The 25859-nt window shown below is 37.8% G+C and overlaps 1 protein-coding gene across 2 annotated transcripts in view; it reads left to right on the plus strand.

Annotated features, from left to right (window-relative positions):
* Positions 1-25859, plus strand: part of ARHGAP19 (Rho GTPase activating protein 19) — a 65131-nt gene that overhangs the window by 32583 nt on the left and 6689 nt on the right. For both annotated transcript variants that reach the window (XM_041746006.1, XM_041746004.1), the window contains exons 5-11: positions 368-594; positions 3221-3307; positions 12737-12802; positions 14404-14595; positions 19751-19849; positions 23458-23568; positions 24216-24294. In XM_041746006.1, the coding sequence (XP_041601940.1) occupies positions 368-594; positions 3221-3307; positions 12737-12802; positions 14404-14595; positions 19751-19849; positions 23458-23568; positions 24216-24294 (861 nt within the window). The remainder of the gene's footprint in view (positions 1-367; positions 595-3220; positions 3308-12736; positions 12803-14403; positions 14596-19750; positions 19850-23457; positions 23569-24215; positions 24295-25859) is intronic.

Here is a 25859-nt window from a genome sequence, read left to right on the forward strand (position 1 = left end):
TTTTCAGGTTTTTTTTGGTAATAGCCGTACTAGTGGATATGAAATAGTAGCTCATTATGGTTTTAATATACTTTTCCCTGATAAGTAATGATACAGAGTAAACAAATGCTTATTGGCCATTTGTATATCTTATTTATAGGAATGTCTATTCAGGTCTTTTGCCTATTTAAAAATTTTTTTGGTCTTTTTATTATTGGATTGCATTGACATTATACTTTGTTATTATATTTTGCAGTAATCTCTGTTTATGCCTGATTCTTTTTTCTTCTTTTTTTGATTGGAGTTGAGGGGAGGATAATAGTGGACATGTTGATTTTTCTTACTTGTATTTTTATCCTCCTTTGCAATAATTTCTTTTGTTCTCAAGATTTGATGCAGTTTGATGATAAAGGAAACAAGACCAATGTACCAGATAAGGAGAGGCAAATTGAGGCTCTCCAGTTGCTCTTCCTCATTCTTCCTCCACCCAATCGTAACTTGCTGAAGTTATTGCTTGATCTCCTGTACCAGACAGCAAAGAAACAAGACAAGAATAAGATGTCTGCCTATAACCTTGCCCTTATGTTTGCACCCCATGTCCTGTGGCCAAAAAATGTGAGTGTTGAGGGGAAGAGCAAATACTGCTTGGTTTTCTTGGGCTGGGCCTCATCCTCTGGCTATACCTTGGTGAGGTTATCAAGGGTCCAAGGTCTACTCTTCAGCTTTGCAAGGTTAGAAACATACTTTATTGGCTCATTTAGGAGTCATCAACTGGAAGGGGCCAGTTCTTGTAACCTCATGTATAAATCAATCTCATAAACCTGAAATACAGTTTATTAGTGGAAGCTCTTAGTGGAAAATTATAGCTACTAACTAAACTAGAGGACTCATTTTGGCTGGTCACTATATATTCCTTCTTGATAGGAACAAATTGATTTCTGAAGATTGCATGGTATAAATTTAGACTAGAGCCATACAGTTTTACAGGTTAATGTTACTAAGCTTTTAGGTAAGGTGATATAGAGCAATCCTGCCTTATCCTAACTTTTCTATTTCCTGTAGATATGCTCTCCTTGGATAAAGCTGAATTTTTTTTTTTTTTTTATATCTGAGAACATGGCTTTCTCACTGACTTATGTGAGAAATAAATGATTAGAAGTCATTTATTTATTTATTTATCTTTATTTATTTATTTATTTATTTATTTTTTAAATTTTTATTTATTTATGATAGTCACAGAGAGAGAGAGAGAGAGGCAGAGACATAGACAGAGGGAGAAGCAGGCTCCATGCACCGGGAGCCCGACGTGGGATTCGATCCCGGGTCTCCAGGATTGCGCCCTGGGCCAAAGGCAGGCGCCAAACCGCTGCACCACCCAGGGATCCCTATTTATTTATTTTTAAAATTAGAAGTCTTTTAAACTAATTTTTAACCTGGAGGGACATAGCTTTATGTTCCTGCCCATTCATAATATAGGCTTTACTGTGTAATGGAATCGGGAGCCAGAATATTTGCGTTGGAAGTTGCATCCTTTACCCTTTTTATGCTTAGGCTCTTCCTCTGTAATCTGGGCATAAATTAGCACTTTAACACTTATAAAGTTGTTAGAATATAATAGAAATAGATAGGATATAGTAATTTATAAAAGATTTTTGGGATTATAAGAGATGAGAAAAAGAAGATTAAGGAGACTAGTTGTGGGGTGCCTGATTGCCTCAGTTGGTAGAACATGTGGCTCTTGATCTTGGGGGTCGTGAGTTCTAGCCTCACGTTGAGTTTCGAGAATTTACTTTATTAAAAAAAAAAAAAAAGGAGGACAGTTGTGTGGAACACTTTACCTAACAATTAACTAGTGAAAAAATGTAATGTGAAAAAATGTCATGTTCTAGGCGGGAAGAACCTCTTCCCAGACGGAGGTGGGGTGGGGTAAGAAGAAAAGGACACATCAACATTTATTCATGTTAAGGAGATCAAACCTCCTAATGAAAGAATTTTAGAGCCAGCCAACTGAAATTTTGAAAAAAGAGTGAGTAATCTGTGCCTATACAAAGAAATATTAAGAGATCTTGGTAAAAGCAAACAGATTAAGTAATAAAGATGGATGTTGAGAGTGAGGGCTTTGGGACAATAGAGATGCTCAAATACTTTTAAAAAGAGGCAGGAGAAACAAAAAGAAAATGATTGACCATTTGTGTTTTTAAGAAACAGATGTCACGTTTGGTATCAATTAGTAGTGACAATTCTCTAAAACCCTTGGAGAAATTCCAGTTTCTCCAAAGATGCAGTGTCCTTGGTGGTTGGTATAGATTCTGTTCTCCCTGCCCATTAAAAAAAATATTTGGGGGATCCCTGGGTGGCGCAGCGGTTTGGCGCCTGCCTTTGGCCCAGGGCGCGATCCTGGAGACTGGGGATCGAGTCCCACATCGGGCTTCCGGTGCATGGAGCCTGCTTCTCCCTCTGCCTGTGTCTCTGCCTCTCTCTCTCTCTCTCTGTGACTATCATAAATAAATAAAAAAAAATATTAAAAAAAAATATTTGGGGGGGAATCCCTGGGTGGCTCAGCGATTTAGCGCCTGCCTTTGGCCCAGGGCATGATGCTGGAGTCCTGGGATCAAGTCCCACTTCAGGCTCCTGCATGGAGCCTGCTTCTCCCTCTGCCTGTGTCTCTGCCTGTCTCTCTCTCTGTATCTATCATGAATAAATAAATAAAATCTTTAAAAATAAATAAATAAAAATAAAAAGAAATTTAAATTTATTTATTTGTGAGAGACAGCAAAAGGCAGAGATGCAGGCAGAGGGAGAAGCAGACTCCTCGAGGGGAGCCCGATGTGGGACTCGATCCTGGGACTCCAGGACCACACCCTGAGCCAAAGGCAGACACTTAACCACTGAGCCACCCAGGCGTCCCAACTTCCTGCCCATTTTGAATCCCAGACTAGATTTTCTTTACCAACTCTGCTTGCATGTATTCTCAAGCAGAATTAGGAAACAAAGATTGGTTCTCAAGGATTTCTTGAGATTTCTTGGTGATTTCAGGGATATGTGGTTTCTCCTAGTTTATGTTATATTCAGTAGAAACCTGCTGAACCAAAAAGCCTTTCCAGAATTATTATTTTAGAGGCACCTTTGTTAGAGAAGGAAACCACTATACCTCTGAAAGACTTATTGGTAAGTAAATGGAGTATCTCTTCTACCTCCCAGCTCTTAATCCCCCTCTTTTGGTTTCTTTTCCTCTGAATAGGTCACAGCAAATGACCTCCAAGAGAATATCACAAAGTTGAACAATGGGATGGCTTTTATGATTAAACACTCACAGAAACTTTTTAAGGTAGGTTAAGTGTGATGGGATTTTGTTGGTAATAAGACAAGGAGGTTGAAGCATGGTGGGATCGTCAGCAGCACTAGAAGGATGACTAATAAGAAAGGTCTTGACTGGGACTTGAAACCAGATTGGACAGTGGCAAAACCCAGAGAAAATAACCAAGGTGGGGAAGAATAGGAAGGTACCTGGAGGCTGAGTAGGATAATTGGTTCTACCCTGAGTCATCCTTCTTTTTTATGAAAGTGGGTGTGTATTGGCAGTTGAGTGAGTTTATCCTGGTTACTTGCTACCAGTAGAATTTTGAGGGTCTGTACTAGTGGTCTGACAAGTGTACATTGTCTCCTTTCATTTTGTACCCTTTGTCCCTTTTAGTCCAAACTTATCAGTGTTTCTGCCCACATAGTTTTCTCAGCTGTGTGGTTCTGTCGATTTCAGAGGGATTCACTCCATTAGACAAAAGCTACATATACAGATCTTTTGAAGACAAACCCTTTTCCACCATGGTCTCTTGCAGAGAGACAGGCTGAAGTTGAGGGACAATACCTTTCATCTTCTTAGAGGTCCTCTAGTTTGATTGAGAGGATCTTTATTCTCTTGAAAAGTTCCTTTGTATGACTGAAAGTTGTGACCTTTTGATGTTTATAAGATTCAAACAAAAAGTTGTATAGTCATATCCTTGGCCTTTTCTTTATAGCACACTTTCTTATAATGAATTTCTTAATTTTAACATCTTGCCATCTGGAAAGATTGAGAATTAAGAGAGCATTTCACTAAGTACTTCAATAAGTAGAATCAATTTTTTGTGATTGGCTTATTTCATTTAGCATGCTTTCATCATTTAGCACAGTTCATCCATGTTGTACCATTTGTCAGAATTTCCTCTTTTTTTTTTTTAAGGATGAGTAATATTCCTTTCATTCTATGCACCACATTTATCATTTGTTAAGGACACTTGGATTGCTCCCATGTTTTAACTCTTGTGGATAATGCTGCTATGAACATGGGTGTACAGATAGCTTTTTTGAGACACTGCTTTTAATTCTTTGGGGTATATACCCAGAAGTAGAATTACTGGGTCATATAGTAATTCTATTGGAACTGCCATACTGTTTAATATAGCAGCTGTATCATTTTACATTCCTGCCAGTGATGTACAAGGTTTCCCATTTCTTCACATCCTCACCAATACTTATTCTGTTATTTTGTGTTTTTTTTTCTTTTTTGGTAATAGCGATGAAGTGGTATGTTGTAGTTTTGGTTTGCATTTCCTTAATGATTAGAGAGGTTTTAAATATCTTTTCACATGCTTATTGCCTATCTATATGTCTTCTTTGGAGAAATGTCTATTCATGGCCTTTCCCCATTTTTGAATTGGGTTCTTTTATTGTTGAGTTGTAGGAATTCTTTATATATCTGGATAGATATATGATGTGCAAATATTTTCTCCCTTTCTGTGGGTTGCCTTTTTACTCAGTTGATAGAGTCTTGCTATACACAATTGAAAAACTTTGTGAATTCCCCATTTGTTTATTTTTTTCCTTTTGTTGCCTGTGCCTTTGGTGTCATATGCAAGGAATCATTGCCAAATCCAGAAGCTTTTGTCCTATGCTTTTTAAAAAGAATGTTATAGTTTTAGGTCTTATATTTAGGTTATGAATCTATTTTAAGTTAGTTTTTCTTTATGGTGTTAGGTAAGTGTCCAACCTTATTCTAATGCTGTATCTAGTTTTTCTAGCACCATTTGTTGAAAACCTGTCCTTTGTCCATTGAGTAGTCATGGCACACTTATTGAAAATCATTTGACTGTATATGTGAAGGTTTATTTCTGGACTTAGTTTAATCAGGTAGTCTGTGTATTTGTCTTTATACCAGTACCACAGTATTTTGATGACTGTAGCTTTATAGTAATGTAGGGTATGAACATGGAGGCCACCCTAGGATTTATCAACTCTAGAATGGGGAGTGATCCAGGGTCCAGAGTTTAGAAATGAAAGATCAGAATCTTAGTAGGCTGGAAAATAAAGGGTCAGGGCCACATCAGGGGCTTGAGTGCTGAGGTCAAAGATTATCATCAGTTAGAGGTCAAGATCTAGATAGATAAGTAAATTAGAGTAGTAGACAAAGGACAACAGGACAGAGATTTTTTTGTTTATTTGTTTTTGTTTTTTTGAGAGAGAGAGAGCATGAGCACGCAGTGGGGGTGGGCAGAGGCAAGGGGAGAGGGAGAGAAAGAATCCCAAACACATTCTGTGTTGGGCATGGAGCCTGATATGGGACATGATCTCATGACCAAAATCAAGAGTTGGACGTTCAGCTGATGAGCCACCCACGTGCCCTGAGTGAATGATTTTTAATGATGAACAAAGATCTTTCAAACCTGTTCTTTATATACTTCCTATTGAGGGGAACAACTAGTTCTAAAGCATGTGATTATGGAGAGGAAGGCAGTTACCTGACAGTAGTTGTGAATCAAAATGGGGAATTTCTAGTACCTAATAGAACTCTCCTTCATCAAATTCTCTTCTTACTATTGCTATAGGTTAACTTTTCATAGTCTACCACTCATAAGTTAAAAAAGAGGTGGGATCTCTGAGATCTCACTGTACCCCAGGGTTTCTAGCCTTCCACCTTTGGATCTCTCTACCTGTGGAGTCCTTTCTCCCTTGTCCATTGTCTAGTGTACATAATTCAAGTATACAATGGAGTTGTACTTAACTATGAAGGATTTTAAGTGACTTAACACAAATTTGTTATCCTAACAGTTCTGTAGGTCATAAGTCTATAGGAGTCTCACTGGGCTAAAATCAGGGTTGGCAGGGCTGCATTCATTTCTGGATGTTCTAGGAGAGCATTTGTTTACTTGCCTTCTCCCAACTTCTAGAGGTTACCTACATTCCTTGGCTCATGGTTCCCTTCCTTTGTCTTCAAGGCTAGCAATATTGTGTCTATCTGTTATTTCTAACTACAGCTGGGAATGTTTCTCGGCTTTTAAGGACCCATGTGGATAATCTAGGTAATCTCCCCATTGCACAGTTCTTATCTTAAAAAAAATTTTTTTTTAAAGATTTTATTTATTTATCCATGAGAGCCACAGAGAGGCAGAGACATAGGCAGAAGGAGAAGCAGACTCCTTGCAGGGAGCACGATGCAGGACTTGATCCCCAGACCTTGGGATCATGCCCTGAGCCGAAGGCAGACGCTCAACTGCTGAGCTACCCAGGTATCCCACAAGGTTCTTAACCACACCAACAAAATCCCTTTTACCATATAATATATCACTGTGAAGGGTTTTTAGAATAGAAATCATACAAATCTTAGAAATAAAACAAGAGTATGGTCTTCTAGATGTAATTCAGCTTGGTATAGTTCTAATTATTAGACCCTTTCAAACATTCTGTTTTTTACTCTTTTTTTTTTTCCTTTTCTAAGATCCCTGTTTCAGCCCCTCATCTTTTGGGCTTTGGTTCTTGTTTGCTATTTTATCTTTGTTTCCAGACTAGCATGAGGACTCTATGAGCCTCTGTTGATCTCTGAAGGAGAGAAAGAACATTTCTTTTGAGGTTTATTTTGGTCTTAGGTCTCTCCTCTTTGATATTCCCATCAGACCTGTTGTCCTTATGGGCCCCTGCCTCACTACTTTGTCTGATTAGGTTCTTCCCTGAGCTTTTCCTTTGGATGAAAAATGATTGATTGTTCTCTATGCTCTATCACTTTTTCTGAGGTCCTGTTTTATCCCAGGTTTGTTGTTCTTGTGCTTTGTTGTGTCTTCTTGTTCTCAGGCTTCTTTGGATGGACTTTTTACCTCCTAATCCTCAGATTCTGTGTTGCCTCATTCTGTGTTCTTTGTATTTTTTTCCCTTAAAATTCTTCCTATTTATAGTTCTAGCCTCTGCTATTATCAGTCCTTGTGACCAGCAGTTTGAAGTTTAGTTTTTAGTTGTTTTTTTTTAAGATTTATTTATTTATTTGATAAAGAGTCCCCTTCCCCCATCCCATGCTTTCAAGGGGGGGCAGGAAAGAGATTCTCAAGCCGATTCCCCACTGAGTGCAGAACTGGACACGGTGCCGGACTTGGGGCTTGATGCTTGATCCCACAACCCATGAGATCATGACTTGAGCTGAAACCAAGAGTTGGAGGCCCAACTGATTGAACCACCCAGATGCCCCTGACCCAGTCTGGTTTTGTCTCCCCAACCCAAGTCACAGTATCTTTTCTTAGGGACTTATAACCATCTACATTTAAGGCTAATTCCCATTTTATGTGGGAAGGCCTTTTGTTGATTCTCCCTGAACAGTAAAATACTTAACACCTCCAGGTTTTCTTTTCTTTCTTTCTTTCTTTTTTTTTTTTTTAAAGATTTTATTTACTTATCATGAGAGACACACAGAGGCAGAGACACAGGCAGAGGGAGAAGCAGGCTCCATGCAGGGAGCCCAATGTGGGACTCGATCCCGGGTCCCCAGCATCATGCCCTGGGCCGAAGGCAGGGGTTAAACTGCTTAGCCACCCAGGGATCCCCACCTCCAGGTTTTCATTTAAGCCCATCTGCTGGGGCACCTGGGTGGCTCAGTGGTTGAGCGTCTGCCTTCAGCTCAGGTTGTGATCCCGGGGTCCTGGGATTGAGTCCTGCATCAGGCTCCCTGTGAGGAGGCTACTTCTCCCTCTGCCTATGTCTCTGCCTCTCTTTCTGTGTCTCTCATGAATAAATAGATAAAATCTTTAATCCTTTGGTTTTTGAGCTCTACCTTATAGTTTACGAAGGTAAAAATTAAACTGTAGATGTCATAAAGTTTTTGTCTCAAGACTCTTTTTAAAACTTTATTATGAAGTTTTTCAAATATAGATAAAAGTTGAAAAACAGTGAATACTCATACAACTCTAAGATTTAACATATGTTACTATTGGCCATATTTGCTTTATCTTACTCCATATATTCATGCTTTTGTTTTTGTTTTTGGTTGAACCCCTGATGTAAATTGTAGATATCATGGAACTTTACATCTAAGTACTTAAGCATATATTTCCTAAGAATAAGAACATTCTTATAATGGTTAGAGTACCATTATCATGTCTAAGAAAATTATTAAGAATTTCATATTAGCTAATATTCAATACAGATTCAAATTCCCCCAGTTGTCTTAAGAGTGTATTTCATAGCTCCTGTTTTTAATTATGAAAGCTAATCGAGGTTTATGTATTGCTTTTGATTATTATGTCACTTTTAATCTGGAACAGCCCCTATGCTTTTTCTTCATGTTATTGATTTATTGAAGCATTCAGGCCAATTTGGGTTATAGAATTTTCCATACTTTAAATTTGTCTTATTTTCTCAAGGCTTGTTCCTCTGTCCTTTTCTTTGTAGTTCCTGTAAATTGTAAGTTAGGTCTAGAGGCTTGATTAGATTCATGTTAAACATTTTTGGCAATGATTCATAGGTGATGTTTGTGTACATCATATTGCATCACATTAGGAAGCACAGAATGTCAGATTGTCTCACTCTCAGTGATGCTAGTTTTGCTAACTGCCACATCTCAGTTATAAACGTACATTTTCCCTTTTGCAATTAGTAAGTAACCTGCAGGGTGATTGCCTAATGTAATGATTTTAGCATTCATTGGTAATCCTGCTGGAATCTATGATTATATTGAGTGTTACAAAGTAGCATTTTCTAATTCTATTGTTTAATCTCTATTAGCTGACTTTTTTCTTTTGTTTTTTTTTTTTTTGACTTTTTTCTTTTGAATAGAGCTTTCCTTTCCTCTGTTTCATTCTCTTTTTTTATTAATATCTCTATAGACTCATAGGTTTGTAGTTATTCAACGTGTTAGTCAATTGTAGTTGTTAATTTTAATTTTCAAATTATCTCAAATTTGGCCAGTGAGAGCCCTTGCAAGCTCTTCCTGCTGTGTCTTTTTGACAGGACTCCATTAGTCTGAATGTTTCCTTCCTGGCATAAAATGTCCTCAGCTCACTTTGCTTTTGCTCTGCCCTGGGCCTGAAATCAATTATTTTCTTCAAGGAGCCCTGGTTTCTTTGAGTAACACGAGATTTACCCATTGTTTCTGGGGTATCATTGCTCTTAGGCTCTTTGAGGGCAAAAAATCGACTAAAATATTTTTAAAAAAGAAATCATTAGTTCATATTAATATTTCCAATTCAGATTTAACATCCCAGAGCTTTTTATTGACTTCTTTTACTTTATTTTTATTTATTTATTTTTAAAGATTTATCTGTTTATTCATGAGAGAAAGAGAGGCAGAGACACAGGCAGAGGGAGAAGCAGGCTCTACACAGGGAGTCTGACGTGTGACTCGATCCCGGGTCTCCAGGATCACGCCCTGGGCGGAAGGCGGCACTAGACCACTGAGCCACCCAGGCTGCCCGACTTCTTTTACTTTATATTTGTATCTGTTTTGCACATTGCAAATTCCAGATTTTAATAGCATTTATATGTTATTTGCATTATCTTGCAATATATAAAATATCAATATATGAAAAATTAGTTTTGGGACATCTGGGTGGCTCAGTCAGTTAAACGTCTGCCTTTGGCTCAGGTCATGATCTCAGGGTCCTGGGATTGAGCTCCACATCAGGCTCCTTGTCAGCTGGGAGCCTGCTTCTCTTTCTCCTTCTACCCCACCTTTGGGTATTCTCTCTCAAATAAACAAAAGAATTAAAAAAAAAAACTTTAAAAAATTAGTTTTAAAAGTAAGCCTATGTAAACCTGCTGATTGAAGTTCACAATTTAAGATTTGCTTACAGTTCCTTTTCCCTTGAATATATTTCACTAAGGATATATAGTCAGAATATAATTTTCAAAAGTTAGGTGGAATAATTCTTTTTATGTGTTTATCATATACACAGATATTATCATCTACACGTGTTATATATATAGATATATTCATTTTTTTCCTGTTTGTTTTCAGTTTTAGGGTTTGCTTTTTTTCCTTTTGGATTTATTTATTTATTTATTTTTAAGATTTATTTATTTATGATATACAGAGAGAGAAAGAGAGAGAGAGAGAGAGAGGCAGAGACACAGGAAGAGGGAGAAGCAGGCTGCATGCCGGGAGCCCAACATGGGACTCAATCCCGGGACTCCAGGATCGTGCCCTGGGCCAAAGGCAGGCGCTAAACCGCAGAGCCACCCAGGGATCCCCTCCTTTTGGATTTAATTGTATTTTTTGAATCTTTAGAATATTTACATGGTTCAAAAGTCAAAACTACACAAAAAGATATACTTACAGAAAACTCAGTCATTGTCATAACCATTTTCATTATTTTCTGGTTTATCCTGCTTCTGTTTTTTTTTTTTTTTTTAAGATTTTAAAAAATTTATTCATGAGAGACACAGAAAGAGAGAGAGGCAGAGACACAGGCAGAGGGAGAAGCAGGCTTCTCACAGGGAGCCTGAAGTGGGACTCGATCCCAGGTCTCCAGGGTCACCCGTGGGCTGAAGGCAGTGCTAAATCGCTGAGCCACCTGGGCTGCCCTATCCTGCTTCTTTTTGTGTTTCTTTTTATAAAATCAAATAAGTGTGTGTGTGTGTGTGTGTGTGTGTGTGTGTGTGTGTGTGTGTATGTTCCTTCTCTCTTACACAGGTACTTTATATACCATTCCATAATTTTCTCACTCAACAGTAGATACTGGAAATCACTCCTATAAGATCATAAAGCATTTCTTCCTTCTTTCCTTTTCTCCCTCCCTTCTTTCATTTTTAATGACTATCTAGTTCTGTGTTGTATGAATGTGTAAAAATTCAACTCATTCTTCTATTAATAGACAGGTTATGTTTAATCTTCTGCTTAATCTCATCCCATTATTTTTTGATTTCTGGAGTTGGATAATCAGGATAGTTTTCTAGAAGTGACATTTCTGGGTTAAAGGGTAAATACAAATGTAATTTTCTTAGATGTTACTGAATTCTCTCCCACAGTGATTGTATTATTTGACATTTCTGTTAGGAATGTATCAGGGTATGTGTCATAGGATTCTGGGCAATATATCAGTAAGCTAAATTCTTTCTTGTCTCTTGTTACCCCATAGTAATTCTAAATGGTATTTTTCTCTGTAGTGATTTTAAAATGTGACTTAGGGACTACTTGTAATTTGTAAGGATTTGGGGGGTGGTTTTTATTTTTATTTTTTTAAGATTTTATTTATTTATATCTGTCAGAGAGAGACAGAGAGCATAAGCAGGGGAGGGGAAGAGGCAGAGGGAGAAGCAGGCTCCCTGCTGAGCAAGGAGCCCAATGCAGGACTTGATCTCAGGATCCTGGGATCATGACCTGAGCCGAAGGCAGATGCTCAACCGACTGATCCACCCAGGGACCCTATTTTTTTTTTAACTTACATGTTAGCTTGCATGTATGTGTGGGGAGGGGCAGAGGGAGAGAAACTCAAGCAGACTCCCCACTGAGAACAGAGCCCCACATGAGGCTCAATCCCAGGACCCTGAGATTGTGACCTGAGCTGAAATCAAGAGCTGGCTACTGGGACACCTGTGTGGCTCAGAGGTTGAGTGTCTGCCTTCGGCTCAGGTCGTGATCCTGGGATTTGGGATCGAGTCCCACGTGGGGCTCTTGCGAAGAGCCTGCTTCTCCCTCTGCTTGTCTCTGCCTCTCTCTCTCTCTCTCTCTCTCTCTCTGTATCTCTCATGAATAAATAAATAAATCTTAAAAAAAAAAAAAAGAGCTGGCTGCTTAACTGACTGAGCTACCCAGGTGCCTCTTTTGGGGTAGTTTTTGCCAAAGATAAACATTACTACGAATGTCTATATTTTTGTTTCTGGTTCATTTGAGTATATACATGCCATACCTGATTTTTAAAATTACGGTAGTGTCGGGATGCCTGGGTGGCTCAGCAGTTGAGCGTCTGCCTTTGGCCCAGGGCATGATCCTGGAGTTCCCGGATTGAGTCCCACATCGGGCTCCCTGCATGGAGTCTGCTTTTCCCTCTGCCTATGTCTCTGCCTCTCTCTCTGTGTCTCTCATGAATCAATAAACAAAATCTTTAAAAAAAATTACAGTAGTGTCTTCTCAAAAACAGTTTTCCTGTCAGATTTGTTGAAATATCATTTTGGTGGCAAGAGAAAGGAAGCTAAAATAGGACATTTTGAGGATCCTTTATTTTTCTGAAATAATCTGCCAGCAGATTATTTTGAGAATCACTGTTCTGGGACGCCTGGGTGGCTCAGTTAGTTGGTATCTGCCTTTGGCTTGGGTCATGATCCCAGGGTTCTGGGATCGAGTTCTGCATTGGGCTCCCTGCTCAGCAGGGAGTCTGCTTCTCCCTCTGCCCTGCTTGTGCTCTATCTCAAATGAATAAATAAAATCTTTAAAAAAAAAAAAAAGAGAATCACTGTTCTTGTGGTCTGAAATAATTTTAGATACTGCTAACTCCTTGTTCTTGGTTTTCTTTTATATTCTGCCCAGGCTCCTGTTTATATTCGGGAATGTGCCAGGCTGCACTATTTGGGCTCCAGAACTCAAGCATCAAAGGTAAGAAATGGCTTTTAGCCCCAACAAGGAAAGAGTTAATTAAGATTAATGGAGTTAAAGTGTGAAATCAAAGTAAAGCCATGGAAAATAAAATGTGTTATAGTTCAAAATTATCTAGTCAGTTTGAGATGAGGAAAAAGACTGAGAGGAACATTACATGTTGAAATAAAAGTGCCTCTGCATAGTCTTGTTTCCTTTCAGAGGTGCTCCACTGGTAGATGGGATCCTCTACATATGAGTGATGGCATAGATTGCATGTTTAAAGATTTTCATAAAGCCCCTGTGCATTCTTAAGCATATGATATAACAGTCTGTAAATAGCAAATGTATTAAATATTTTACAGCAGTAAATCACAGTTTTCTTTTCTTTTTTTTTTTAAATATTGTTTAATTTATTAAAATAAGTGACTGCCAAATGTTGTACCACATTCTTAACTTGCAGCTATGCAACTTGTCCAGGAAAGAAGACAAGTGGGAAGGAACATCTGTCCTGCAGGCAGCGCTCGGCGGGGGGGGGCTCCATGGGCCTTTCCTGGGAAATCATAGTTTTCTATAATACATTCTTGTTTCAGGTTCAGTGGTAACACTGTCAAACATTTCAAAGACTTGAGACCATGTGAGCTTGGAAAGCAAATGTGTGATGCTTATTAATAAGATTATATATAATTATTAAGCTTTAAAACTGAGAAGTCTAAAGAACTTCACAAGTACTTTTTGATGATCTCTTATTTAGTCTGTCTTGGTTAGAAACTTAAGCTGTTGGGGATCCCTGGGTGGCGCAGTGGTTTGGCGCCTGCCTTTGGCCCAGGGCGCGATCCTGGAGACCCGGGATCGAATCCCACATCGGGCTCCCGGTGCATGGAGCCTGCTTCTCCCTCTGCCTGTGTCTCTGCCTCTCTCTCTCTCTCTCTCTTTGACTATCATAAATAAATTAAAAAAAAAAAAAAGAAAAAAAGAAACTTAAGCTGTTGTCTTACGCAGTTGTTTCTGTTGTTTGTTTCTGCCTCTCATTCAGTAAATATTTGGTGTGACCAGGACAACAATATATGATTTCAACTTGTTTCAACTGGAGTGTAGCTTCTCTTAGAGAGTTGTTTCTGTTCCTCAACCACTGTTGTGTAGTTATCCCATTATGTTCCTGTGTGTAGGAAAGAGCACTGGCCAAGAGTCTGTGCACTTGGTCTCCAGGATGAGTCTGTCACTTTAGTATCCAAACGACTTTAAACTTAGAGTTTAACTTCAATTTTTTCTTCTATCAAATGGGAATGATGATACTTTCTCTGCTTACTTCATAGGATAGCAGTGAGAGTTATGTGCAATTAAAAGATGCTTTGAAAATTGAACTCTTTATAAATATAATTTTTGGTGGTAATATTCTAAATGAATTTAGGTTCTCTAGGCTGTCTTGGGAGTAGGCTATTTATATAGTCTATAATTACAGATTTTTCTTCATGTGATAATTATATTTAGATTTTTCTTATTCCTAGGTATAGGAGTATACCATGCTCCCCACTTCTTCCTCTTTTTTTTCAGGGTTGCAGGAACCTGAAAACAAAGCTGGCAGGATATATTAATTTGCTTTTCTTTAAAATTTTCTCTAGGATGATCTTGATCTGATAGCTTCATGTTCTACTAAGTCCTTCCAACTGGCAAAATCTCAGAAACGGAACTGGGTGGATTCCTGCTCTCACCAGGAGGAGACCCAGCAGCGTACGGAAGAGGCATTGAGAGAACTGTTCCAACATGTTCACAATATGCCAGAGTCAGCAAAGAAGAAACAACTTATTAGACAGGTACCTGAAGGCAGGGAAACAGTGTCAGGGCTTTAGCAATATGATTGAGGTTGTAGAATCCCTAGGGAATGTTGTTAAGCATCTCATTTAGAGAATAAGATTCTCTTATTGGCCCCAGCTTGGCTCAGTCAAGAAAGCAAACTAGTCAATGGAACCTCAATGGCAGTCTCTGTCCTCCTACCCCACTACAGAAAGGAGTGGAGATCTAGGATTTCTAGAATTAAACAGAAAGATCTAAGTATGGTTAGAGTTTCTCGGATTTTGGTCATGTACCAAGCATGCTGAGAGAGAACCAGCAGTTGAGATATATTGTTCCAAAGTTTAAATCCTTCAGATTTTCTTAGCAAATAATTTAATCTTTCTACATTTCAATTTCCTTGGTTTTTTTAAAGAGGTAATTGAAATGTCTATGCTTCATGACTATATAAAGATTAGAAGGAATATGTAAAGTGGCTGGTGTAGCAGAGCAAAAGTGGTAGCTTTTACTAATGAGTTGTTTGCAGTTAGAAAACACTATAAATTCAGGGGCCTAAGTTGGTGTTAGAAAGTAGGAATTCTGGTAGCTAAGTTTGTTTATTTTGGGGTTATGGAAGTAAAATTAGGTCTCCATTTGCCATTTTGAGACTCAAAGTGTAGTTTGAGTAAATCCCAGTGACTTGGTTAGTTTCTTTCTTGGGAAATTTATTTTGTCTCAATCCCTCTTGAATTTGAGCTGAACACACAGGTCAGCCTCTTGACTTCTTAGTCAACTGGGCCCTTCTTGAGGGAAGTCTCTTTTTATTTATTTTTTTATACTTAATCTGAAGTGTAGGGTCAGACATAACCATGTGCTTAGAAAACGTTGAACTGAGCTGTTCTTAACAATTGACAGTCCTGGGGGATCCCTGGGTTTGCTCAGGAGTTCAGCGCCTGCCTTTGGCCCAGGGCGTGATCCTGGAGTCCCGGGATCGAGTCCCACATCGGGCTTCTGGCATGGAGCCTGCTTCTCCCTCTGCCTGTGTCTCTGCCTTTCTCTCTCTCTCTCTCTCTCTCTCTCTATGTCTATCATGAATAAATAAATAAAATCTAAAAAAAAAATTGACAGTCCTTCAAGAGAAGTTTTCTGTTAGATGCTTTGAAGTTACTTTGAGATCTAGCAAATTGTGTTAGGACTCGAATTTTCAAAGATGTTGGCCTAGTATTATTGTAGATTCAAAGCAGTGTAGTGATTTAATTCTTGATAGAAACTAAGAGCAATTCAGGTAGGACAAGTGTCATGACTTCTGTTATCAAGAATAGAATGTTAAAGACATTACAAGGAAAAACTAACATTTTTGCTCTTTTTAGAAAAATAGGAAATTATAGAAAAGGTTAAGAAGAAAATAAATCATTCATTCCACCAGTGTTTACATTTTGGGTGTTTCTTTCAGGCTTTTTCATAGCGATAAATTTCTGCATAGTTCGGACCATGCCACATACTTTCTTTTATTTTTCTCATGCATGCTTATAAATTCTTGCATACATTTAAAATACTGCCCTTTTGGGGGCATTTGACTGGATGAGCACTGGGTGTTATACTATATGTTGGCAAATCGAACTCCAATAAAAAAAATACAAAAAAAAAATAAAATATTGCCCTTTTGTTTTGAAGAAACTATTAATTTTACTATTTCCTGATTTTTCTCTTAGTGATTATAAAAATAATAAATATTCACTGTAGAAGCAGCATGACTTCCAGTAGAGTATAAAGAAGAAAAATCACCTGAAATCATCCTGAGATAACCACTGATAAAAGTTTTGGAGTATTTTCTTCTAGTGTTACTTTCCATGAATATGTATTTGACATTTTTTTCTTTTGCTTGAGATCATAATATATGTTCAGTTTTTAATATTCCTATTCTTTTCATTTAATATTATATCATGATCATTTTCTGTATTGTTAAAAGGCTGTGAACAGGGATGCCTGGGTGGGTCAGTGGTTGAGTGTCCATCTTTGGCTCAGGTTGAGATCCTAGGGTCCTGGGATTGAGTCTCGCGTTGGGCTACCCACAGGGAGCCTACTTCTCCCTTTGCCTTTGTCTCTGCCTCTCTCTCTGTGTGTCTCATGAATAAATAAAATCTTAAAAAAAAAGAGGGGGCTGTGAACATTTTTAACAGCAACTGGACATATTTGGGAATTAGGTTATTTTTTATCTTATAAATTTTTGTTTATAGGTATTTTCATTGCAGATTTTTTCCTAGAAGTGACATGACCAAAGAGTGTGCTTTTTTTTTTTTTTTTTTTTTTTTTTTTTTTTTTTTTTGTGGATACTGCTGTTTGGTCCTTTTTTTTTTTTTTTTTTAAATTTTTATTTATTTATGATAGTCACAGAGAGAGAGAGAGAGAGAGAGGCAGAGACACAGGCAGAGGGAGGAGAAGCAGGCTCCATGCACCGGGAGCCCGATGTGGGATTCGATCCCGGGTCTCCAGGATCGCGCCCTGGGCCAAAGGCAGGCGCCAAACCGCTGCGCCACCCAGGGATCCATGTTTGGTCCTTTTTAATGTATAGGTTCCTCCTTCTCTCTCCTCTTTTTCTTTTCCCCTAAAAAATTGCCAAACTGGGACACCTAGGTGGCTCAGTGGTTAAGCCCCTGCCTTTGGCCCAGGGAGTGATCCAGGGAAGGAGTCCCGGGATCACGGCCCACATCGGGCTCCCTGCATGGAGCCTGCTTCTCTCTGCTTGTGTCTCTGCCTCTCTGTCTGTGTCTGTCATGTATAAATAAAGTCTATTTAAAAAAAAATTGCCAAAAAAAATTGGCAAACTTTGTTTGAATCAACTTAAATTTGACATAATTTAGATTTAGAGAAAAATTGCAAAGATAGTACAGAGAATTCTCATATACTTTTCATTTCTAATAGTAATATTGTTAAAACTAAGAAATTAGCATTGATGTATTACTATTAATGTGAGAGATTTGATTCAGATTTTAGCAGTTTTTTGCTAATATCCTTTTTCTGTGCCAGTGTCTAATCCAGGTTATCACACTGCATTTAAACATACACATCCGTACATTCTCTCTCTCCCTGCACTTTATTTGTGAAAGAAACTATATAGTTTGTTTTCCACAGTCTAGTTTTGCTAGTGTCACCCTTGTGGTGTTAACACATACCTCAGTCCTCTGTATTTATGATAAATTTGTAGTTAGATCTAATTCTAGAAGCTTGATCTGAATACATTAGATTTTTTTTTCTTTTTGGTAAGGACTTCATAGATAGTGTGTATTTTTCTAATGCAGTAGTTCCTGCCCTTTATCTGTGGAGGGTGCATTCCAAGACCGCTAGTGGATGCCTGAAAACCATGGATAGTATTGAACGCTATATATACTGTTTTTTTTAAAAAAAATATATATATATATTTATAATAAATGTTTAATTTATAAAATAGGCACAGTGAAAGATTAACCACAATAGTTACTAAGAAAATAGAAGTATGTTATAGTTGTTCTATTATAATAGTATACTGTGGTGAAAGTTCTGTGAAATAAAATAAATATCTCTTAAAATATCTTACTATATTGTACTCACTCTTCCTGTGATGATGTGAGATGATAAAATGCTTGTATGATGAGATAAAGTGAGGTGAATGATGTAGATATATATATTGATGTAGATATATATATTGTGACATAACGTTAGGCTACTACTACTAGGCTAGGAGAATCATCTGCTTTTGGACTGTGGTTGATAACAGGGTACTGAAGCCACAGAAAGCAAAGCCACGAATAGAGGGGGACTACTGTATGCATTTTGAAAAGACTGGGCAAACATTGCTAAATAGCTTCCCAGAAAATTATTAATGCTCCCACCAGCTAGGTACAAGACAGCCCCCCTGTTGCATCTGGCCAACATTATCAGGAATGATATATTGGAGGGATGCTTGCTTTGTAAACTCTTTAGAAGTGACTAAATTTTCTGGTAATTAACTTTGAGAACTTTTTGGTACCTGTATAATATGTATGAAGAGTGTCATTTTTTTTTTAAACCTCCAGAACTGAACTTGAACTGGTAAAAATTTGCAAAATTACAATTCACATATTTAGAAACTACAGTTAGAAAAGGCAGACAAGTAGAAGAGTTTTAAGTATTATTTTTATTATTTTTTTTAAGATTTTATTTATTTATTCATGAGAGACACAGAGAGAGAGAAAGAGGGAGAGGGAGAAGCGAGGGACTCCATCCTGGATCCCGGTCACGCCCTGAGCCAAAGACAGATGTTCAACTGCTGACCCATCCAAGTATAATACTTCCCAAGTATTATATTTTTTAACTGAGGAGATAAATTGCTAATCAAAGCATTATAAATAAGACTATACAGTGTTTTAGGTTTTCTATTTTTCCATGTTAGATACCATCAAACAAAGAGTTGATATTGATGAAATTGACCACTTTTTATTTTATTTATTTTTTTATTTTTTATTTTTTATTTTTTATTTTTTATTTTTTAAAGATTTTATTTATTTATTCATGATAGAGAGAGAGAGAGAGAGAGAGAGAGGCAGAGACACAGGCAGAGGGAGAAGCAGGCTCCATGCACCGGGAGCCTGACGTGGGATTCGATCCCGGGTCTCCAGGATCGCGCCCTGGGCCAAAGGCAGGCGCCAAACCGCTGCGCCACCCAGGGATCCCCGACCACTTTTTATTTTGATATATTTCTTCCATTAATAGTGCTGACAAGCACTCATAATAAATGTCCATTTAAAGAGCTTTAGTAACTTTTTTATTCTGTATGCAATTAATGTTAAATTAAGGATTGTTTTAGGTTGTGCTGGTCACTCTTCATGTCCAAGATATTTTCTGCAAAAAATATTGATTACCAGCTGGAGATCTTGGGCAATTTGCTTAACTCTCTGGGTCTTGGTTTCCTTGTTTATAAAATAGAGGTGATGCTACCAAACTTACAGTACATAAGAAAAAGGAAAATGAAGTACAGTCTCCTTATAGTAATTTAATAAATTTGAATTTTTTTGGCAACATCATTTCTGCTTTTGAAATTTGCTTAGTAACCTACTAATCCATATGTGTACAGACTCACTTATTCCTGGACTTTTCTGCATATTTACACTTAGCTGTTGATTATCACAGAATCCTATCTCCTGGTAGAGTAAATAATAGTAAAATGTTTATGTTTTCTCTTAGTTTAATAAGCAATCTGTGACCCAAACACCAGGGCGAGAATCTTCTACTCCTCGGGTACAGAAAAGAGCCCGTTCACGTTCCTTCAGTGGCCTTATTAAGGTAGGTATGCTGTGTTCTCATTTTTAGCATTGACTTAGAGAAAATTTAACAGTCTGACTTTTCAATGCATAAACAGTTTTATTCTCTTCTTTGGGATCCTATAAAGGGTTTATTTGTAAGAGGATAAGGATAGAATTTGGAAAAACTTTGTGTTTTTATAGCATTTTGCTGTGTTTCGAATTGGAGAAGGAGCTGTATGATTAGAGAGTAAAAGAAAGGTCCTTCCTTCTCTTTGGGCCTGAGGACAGAGTCCCCAATGTGGAGAGTTCTTTACTTTGTGCTACAAACCCCACTGCACAATTTGCAAAAGCTATGAAGAAATGGAGTTGACAGACTTATGGAAATGGTTAGGAAATGGATTTTCTGAGCCTAGCAAATTTTAGGTGACTTAAATTTTTTGTAAGCTTAATATTTTAATCAGTTGTATATTCTCTTCCTTTGCAGCAAATTACTTAAAAACCTTGTTTTAAAAACAAGTACAATATCTACTGGTCTGTTGCTGTCATCACTATACTTGTGGATTCAGTTCACACGTCCTCGCGGATGATATGAACTTGTAGTTAAGGCATGTTGCCATCAGGTGGCAGTAGATAACGTAATAATGGGATTAGAATTTTCAGGCATAAAACTAAGGCAAGGTTCTGGTTAACTTGGAGAGAGATTAAGCACAGTTCTGTGTTCTGCTGTGTTTCTTTTAAAATTATTTTAACATCTATAAATTTAAAATCTATAAATACAACAACAGTAAGGAGGTCTGATTAAAATGGAAAATAAAAATAAATACCTTGTAATATATATTTTTTCTTTAAGCTGCAGTTGTTAGCCTGCAGTTGTTAGCCTGTGGGGGCCATTAGTCTGTGAGACATTAGTCTTGCTTGACATCAAAATGTCCTTTGTGATCAACAGAATGAAAAAACAACTCAGAATGGAACAAAATATTGTAAAATATATATCTAGTAAGGAGTTAATGTCCAGAATATATAATGAACTCCTACAAAAACGGGAAAAAAATTTAAAATTTTTTTTTAATTTTATTTATTTATGATAGTCATACAGAGAGAAAGAGAGAGAGGCAGAGACACAGGCAGAGGGAGAAGCAGGCTCCATGCGCCGGGAGCCTGATGTGGGATTCGATCCCGGGTCTCCAGGATCGCGCCCTGGGCCAAAGGCAGGCGCCAAACCGCTGCGCCACCCAGGGATCCCGGGAAAAAAATTTAAAAATGGGCAAAGGACGTAGATATTTCTCTAGAGAAGATAAACAAATGAAAAGATGCGCAATATCTCTTATCTTTAGGAAAATGCAAATCGAAACCACAGTAAGATAGAAAATAACAGTAGGATGACTATTATTAAAAAACAAATAAAACAAAATAACAAGTGTGGGTGGGAACATGGAAAGAGTGAAACCCTCATGGGCTTGCTGGTGGGAATATAAAATGGTGCACCTGCCATGGATAACAGCATGGCAGTTCCTCAAAGAATTAAGTAAGATTACTACAGAATTCAGCAATTCGGCTTCTGGATATGTACCCCAAGGAATTGAAAGCAAGGATATGAACACATATTTGTACACCCATGTTTATAGCACTATTATTCACAGTAACCAAAAGGTGGAAGCCATTCAAATATCTATTGACAGATGAATGGATAAACAAAATATTGTGTGTATATATATACACACACATATACACACATACACATGCAATGGAATATTATTTAGCCTTTAAAAAGGAAGGGAATTCTAACATATGCTACAAGATGGATGAGCTTTGAGAACATTATGTTAAATGAAATAAACCAGTCACAAAGAACAAGTACTATATGATTCCACTTATGTGAGATACCTAGAATTGTCAAACTCATAGAGAAAGAAGTAGATTGGTGGTTGTTAGGGTCTAACGATTTGGGGGAATTGGGAATTATTGTCTAGTATGTACACAATTTGGGGAATTAAAAAGTTTCTTGAGATGGATGATGGTGATGGTGCTCAACAATATGAATGGAATTAATGATGCTGAACTATATACTTAATATAGTTAAAATGATAAATTTTGTGTTATGTATATTTTACTATAATTAAAAGGTAATTTATTTTGCTAGAACCCCTGCAGTACATTCACCTCCTTGGGTATAGTTCATTGTTGGTTCATTTTACTTGGAAGTCTTTCATTCTCTCTGACTTCCTGTCATTGAGATGATTGATAACAAGAAAAGTTATTAGTCAAATAAAGGTTTCTCTATGTGTCAAAAAAATATTTCTTTAACTGGAGCTAGATGGGTGTAGTTTTCTCTGCCTAGTAAGTTCTTCTGCAGTGGCTTTAGATGTATTGCTAAATGTTGATTTGAAATGTAAATATGGGGGCAGCCCTGGTGGCTCAGTTTAGCACTGCCTTCAGCCCAGGGTGTGATCCTGGAGACCCAGGATCGAGTCCCATGTCAGGCTCCCTGCATGGAGCCTGCTTCTCCCTCTGCCTGTGTCTCTGCCTCTCACTCTCTCTCTCTCTCTCTCTCTCTCTCTCTCAGTGGGGAAGCTTCTTCTCCATCTCCTGCCTGCTTCTCCCTTTCTTCCCCGCTTGTGCTCTTCTCGCTCTCTCTCTCTCTCAAATAAATAAATAAAATCTGAAAAAAAAAAAGTTCTTTGGAAGCTTTATAGCCAGTCTTTTGGCTCCTAGCATCCCCCTTTCAGCTTAACTCTGAGGTGACAGCTGATTTCTGAAAGGAAGATGTAGTAGTCTCATTTTTCCAGCATTCCTGCATTTTAGCTATTTTATTTATATTCTGCTTTGATTCCTTTCGTGGGCTAGACTTTTTCCTCCAAAATTTCTCTTATTTGACATTGAAATATTCTTAATATTGTTGCTGATTCATATTATAGAGTTTAATGTTCTAGTTTTGTTACATTTTTTGGGATTTAAACTATCCTCTAAGAAGAAAAAGATAAGAATTCCCCAAAGATGGTAGAATTGTCACTATCAGCTGTTATAGTAGGTTATGTCAGCTTCTAAGCTGTTCAGGTGAAAGGTCTTTTAATCCTGCTCTGAATGACAGTATAGTCATGTGAACCTCTTAAGAAGGCCTGTACACTCTTGTGGCTATATTAGAAACTCTTAAAGACTTTCTTCAAATTTTCTAATCCTATACAAGGACATGACAGGGAAGCAGCCTTAAGGTGGACCCAGAAGAAGTTTCCCTGAGTAGAGAGGGGACTCTTAACAGCTGCCAGAGACAACACATATTTGGGGAAAAAATTATACTGGTAAATAACTGGTGGTGGTTGTGTTTTTTTTTTTTTTTTTTTGACTTCAGAAACACACTGTAATTGGCCTGTTTTGCTAGTTTAAATCAACTATAAACCTGCTTCTTATATTTCAGCTTTTTTTTTTTTTAAATTTCAGCTATTTTAAATATAGAGGAAAAGTGATCACCTAAAGAAAGGCAATAACTTCATAGTTTTTGGTAACATGCTTTGACATCTCTTTATAAGATGGCCTTGGAGAATTTACCAAAAAGCTGAAATTTTTTTAAACTAAGGAACTATAGATTTAAAGACCAGTAGAGCTGTAAATAGTAGATCTTTATAAATCACATATTTTCTCTTCCTAAATCAGCGGAAGGTCCTGGGAAATCAGATGATGTCAGAAAAGAAAAACAAGTACCCTACTCCGGAATCTGTAGCCATTGGTGAATTGAAGAGAACCAGCAAAGAAAATATGAACTTAGTAAGATATTGTTCTTTGGACTTCATCTTTGTGGACATTGGTAGAAAGGAGAAATATTGATATACCGTCCTCTGTTATACTGTGTTTCTCTAGGTCATTCAACTGTGCCTTTTCTTTAATCCTTTAATTTATGTTGACAGTCAAAAACAAACACATGTGGAGTTCCAGGAAGCTATAGCTAGTATGGTACAGCTCTTCCTCTGAAGAAGCCATGTGGTCCCCTGGGAGGACCAGGGGATTTGCCGTTAGACCTGATTTGAGGCCAAGGGAAACCATTCATTCTCTCTGAGCCCGTCTCCTCCTCTGGAAATAAGGATAATAGTTATATATGTCATATGCAGAGATGACAAATAGAGTGAAAGAGCTCCACAAAGTGCTGGAGGGATAGTTCTTACTGGCAGGTAACATTTGAGCTGGGCCTTCTTGGCACTGCATTATATGTTGGGTGGCACTTCTAGTTATCCCAGATATGCTGCTTCATTAAGTCAGCAATAAAATCAGTTAAAACTAATGATGTAAATACAATCAGCCTCAGTAAAATGCTTCACATTGAAATTGAACAAGCAAATAATTCTGTTAATAAAGTCTGTCTGTAGGAATGACATTAATTAGCACATTTAAGCCACTATAAAATTTTCTTGTTACAGTTATTTTCTGGCTCTCCAGCTGTCACGATGACACCAACAAGATTGAAATGGTCTGAGGGGAAGAAAGAGGGGAAAAAAGGTATTGATTGTACTTATCCCATGTTCTTACTGAATATAAGTCCTTTCTGCCTCTAGTCCATCAGTAGCAGTTTTTGAATTCCCACTGTCAAAAGCAATGTAAAATTGCAAGGCTGGTCAGCAGATGATTACTGATCATCTACCCAGCACTGTCCCAGGTGCTGAGGGGTAGAGCTGTGAAGATGGACACACATGGCCCCTGCGTTTTTGGGCAGATGGGACACATATGAAAAAAATCTTAAGAATACTTGTTGAGTAAATTAAAAGCAAGTGTAAACTAATTTGAAAGACCAAGTACAGAAATGCTAAGAATATGCTCAATAAACATAGAATAGTTACGTTCTTTTTCTGTGTAGACTTTCGCCTTGTTTATTCAGTGATGCTTCCAGCTAATAAATAGCTGCTGGACCCTGGAAATCATATCATACAACATATTTTTAGGACAAAAAAGATTATGGTGCTGGGACTGCTGGTTGCAGCAGGCTGTTCTGGTAAAAGGCAGCCGCTGCTGTGCTTTTTTCTGAGGAAGCCATGTGGTCCACTGGGAGAACCAGGGGATTTGCTGTTAGACCTGATTTGAGACTTCATTTTTCTAACCAAGGAAAACCATTCATCTCCTCCTCTGAAAATAAAGATAATAGTTATATCTAGTTCACAGATTTCTTATGAGGCTTAATTGAAATAATGTCTTAGAAGCATTAACAAGTAGTGATAGTTATGACTAGAGAGGACTGGCAGAGACTTGTCTGTTTTGTAAGGCTCACGTGGCAGATGAAGCGATCTCTGGCTTGATGTGTGCATTTTACTACTGAGACATGAGCTAATTACGATTTGAGACATCAGCAATAGAAAGAGAACAAAAGTCCAGCCCTTACGGATGAATCTTTTTTCTTTTCTAGAAGATTAGATTTCAGTGTGGTCTTGTTCCTTATTCTTGAATGAATTATCTGAATGCTCTTTGTTTCCATCTTGCTTCTGACTGGGCTGTCAGAAGCAGAGCTGTCTTTAGGCAAGTTGAGTGTTTGAGTTATGTGTGTCTAAATATTTCTACGTATATATCTGTAAATCAAAACTAAGCATAAGTTATTTTTGTAGGATACATTGTTTTATATAAATTATACCTTTTGTGGCTCTCGTTTTTGAAAATAATCAAGAGGGGCACCCATGTGGCTCAGTAGGTTGTGTGCCTTCAGCTCAGGTTATGATCCCAGGGTCCTGAGATTAAGCTCTGCATTGGGCTCTCTGCTCAGTGGAGAGACTGTTTCTCCCTCTCCCTCTGTGATCTCTTTTTTTTACTCTTACTCTCTCTCAAATGAATAAAAAAAAAATCTTTATTTTTTTATTATTATTTTTTAAAGATTTTATTTATTCATGGAGATAGAGATAGAGGGAGAGAGAGAGAGAGAGAGAGAGAGAGAGAGAGAGAGAGGCAGAGAAACAGGCAGAGAGAGAAGCAGGCTCCATGGCAGGGAGCCCAATGTGGGACTCAATCCTGGGACCCCGGGATCACGCCCTGAGCCGAAGGCAGACGCTTAGCCGCTAATAAATAGCTGATGGCATCCCTAA

This window comes from Vulpes lagopus, chromosome 2 (assembly GCF_018345385.1).
Source record: "Vulpes lagopus strain Blue_001 chromosome 2, ASM1834538v1, whole genome shotgun sequence".
Classification (NCBI taxonomy): domain Eukaryota; kingdom Metazoa; phylum Chordata; class Mammalia; order Carnivora; family Canidae; genus Vulpes; species Vulpes lagopus.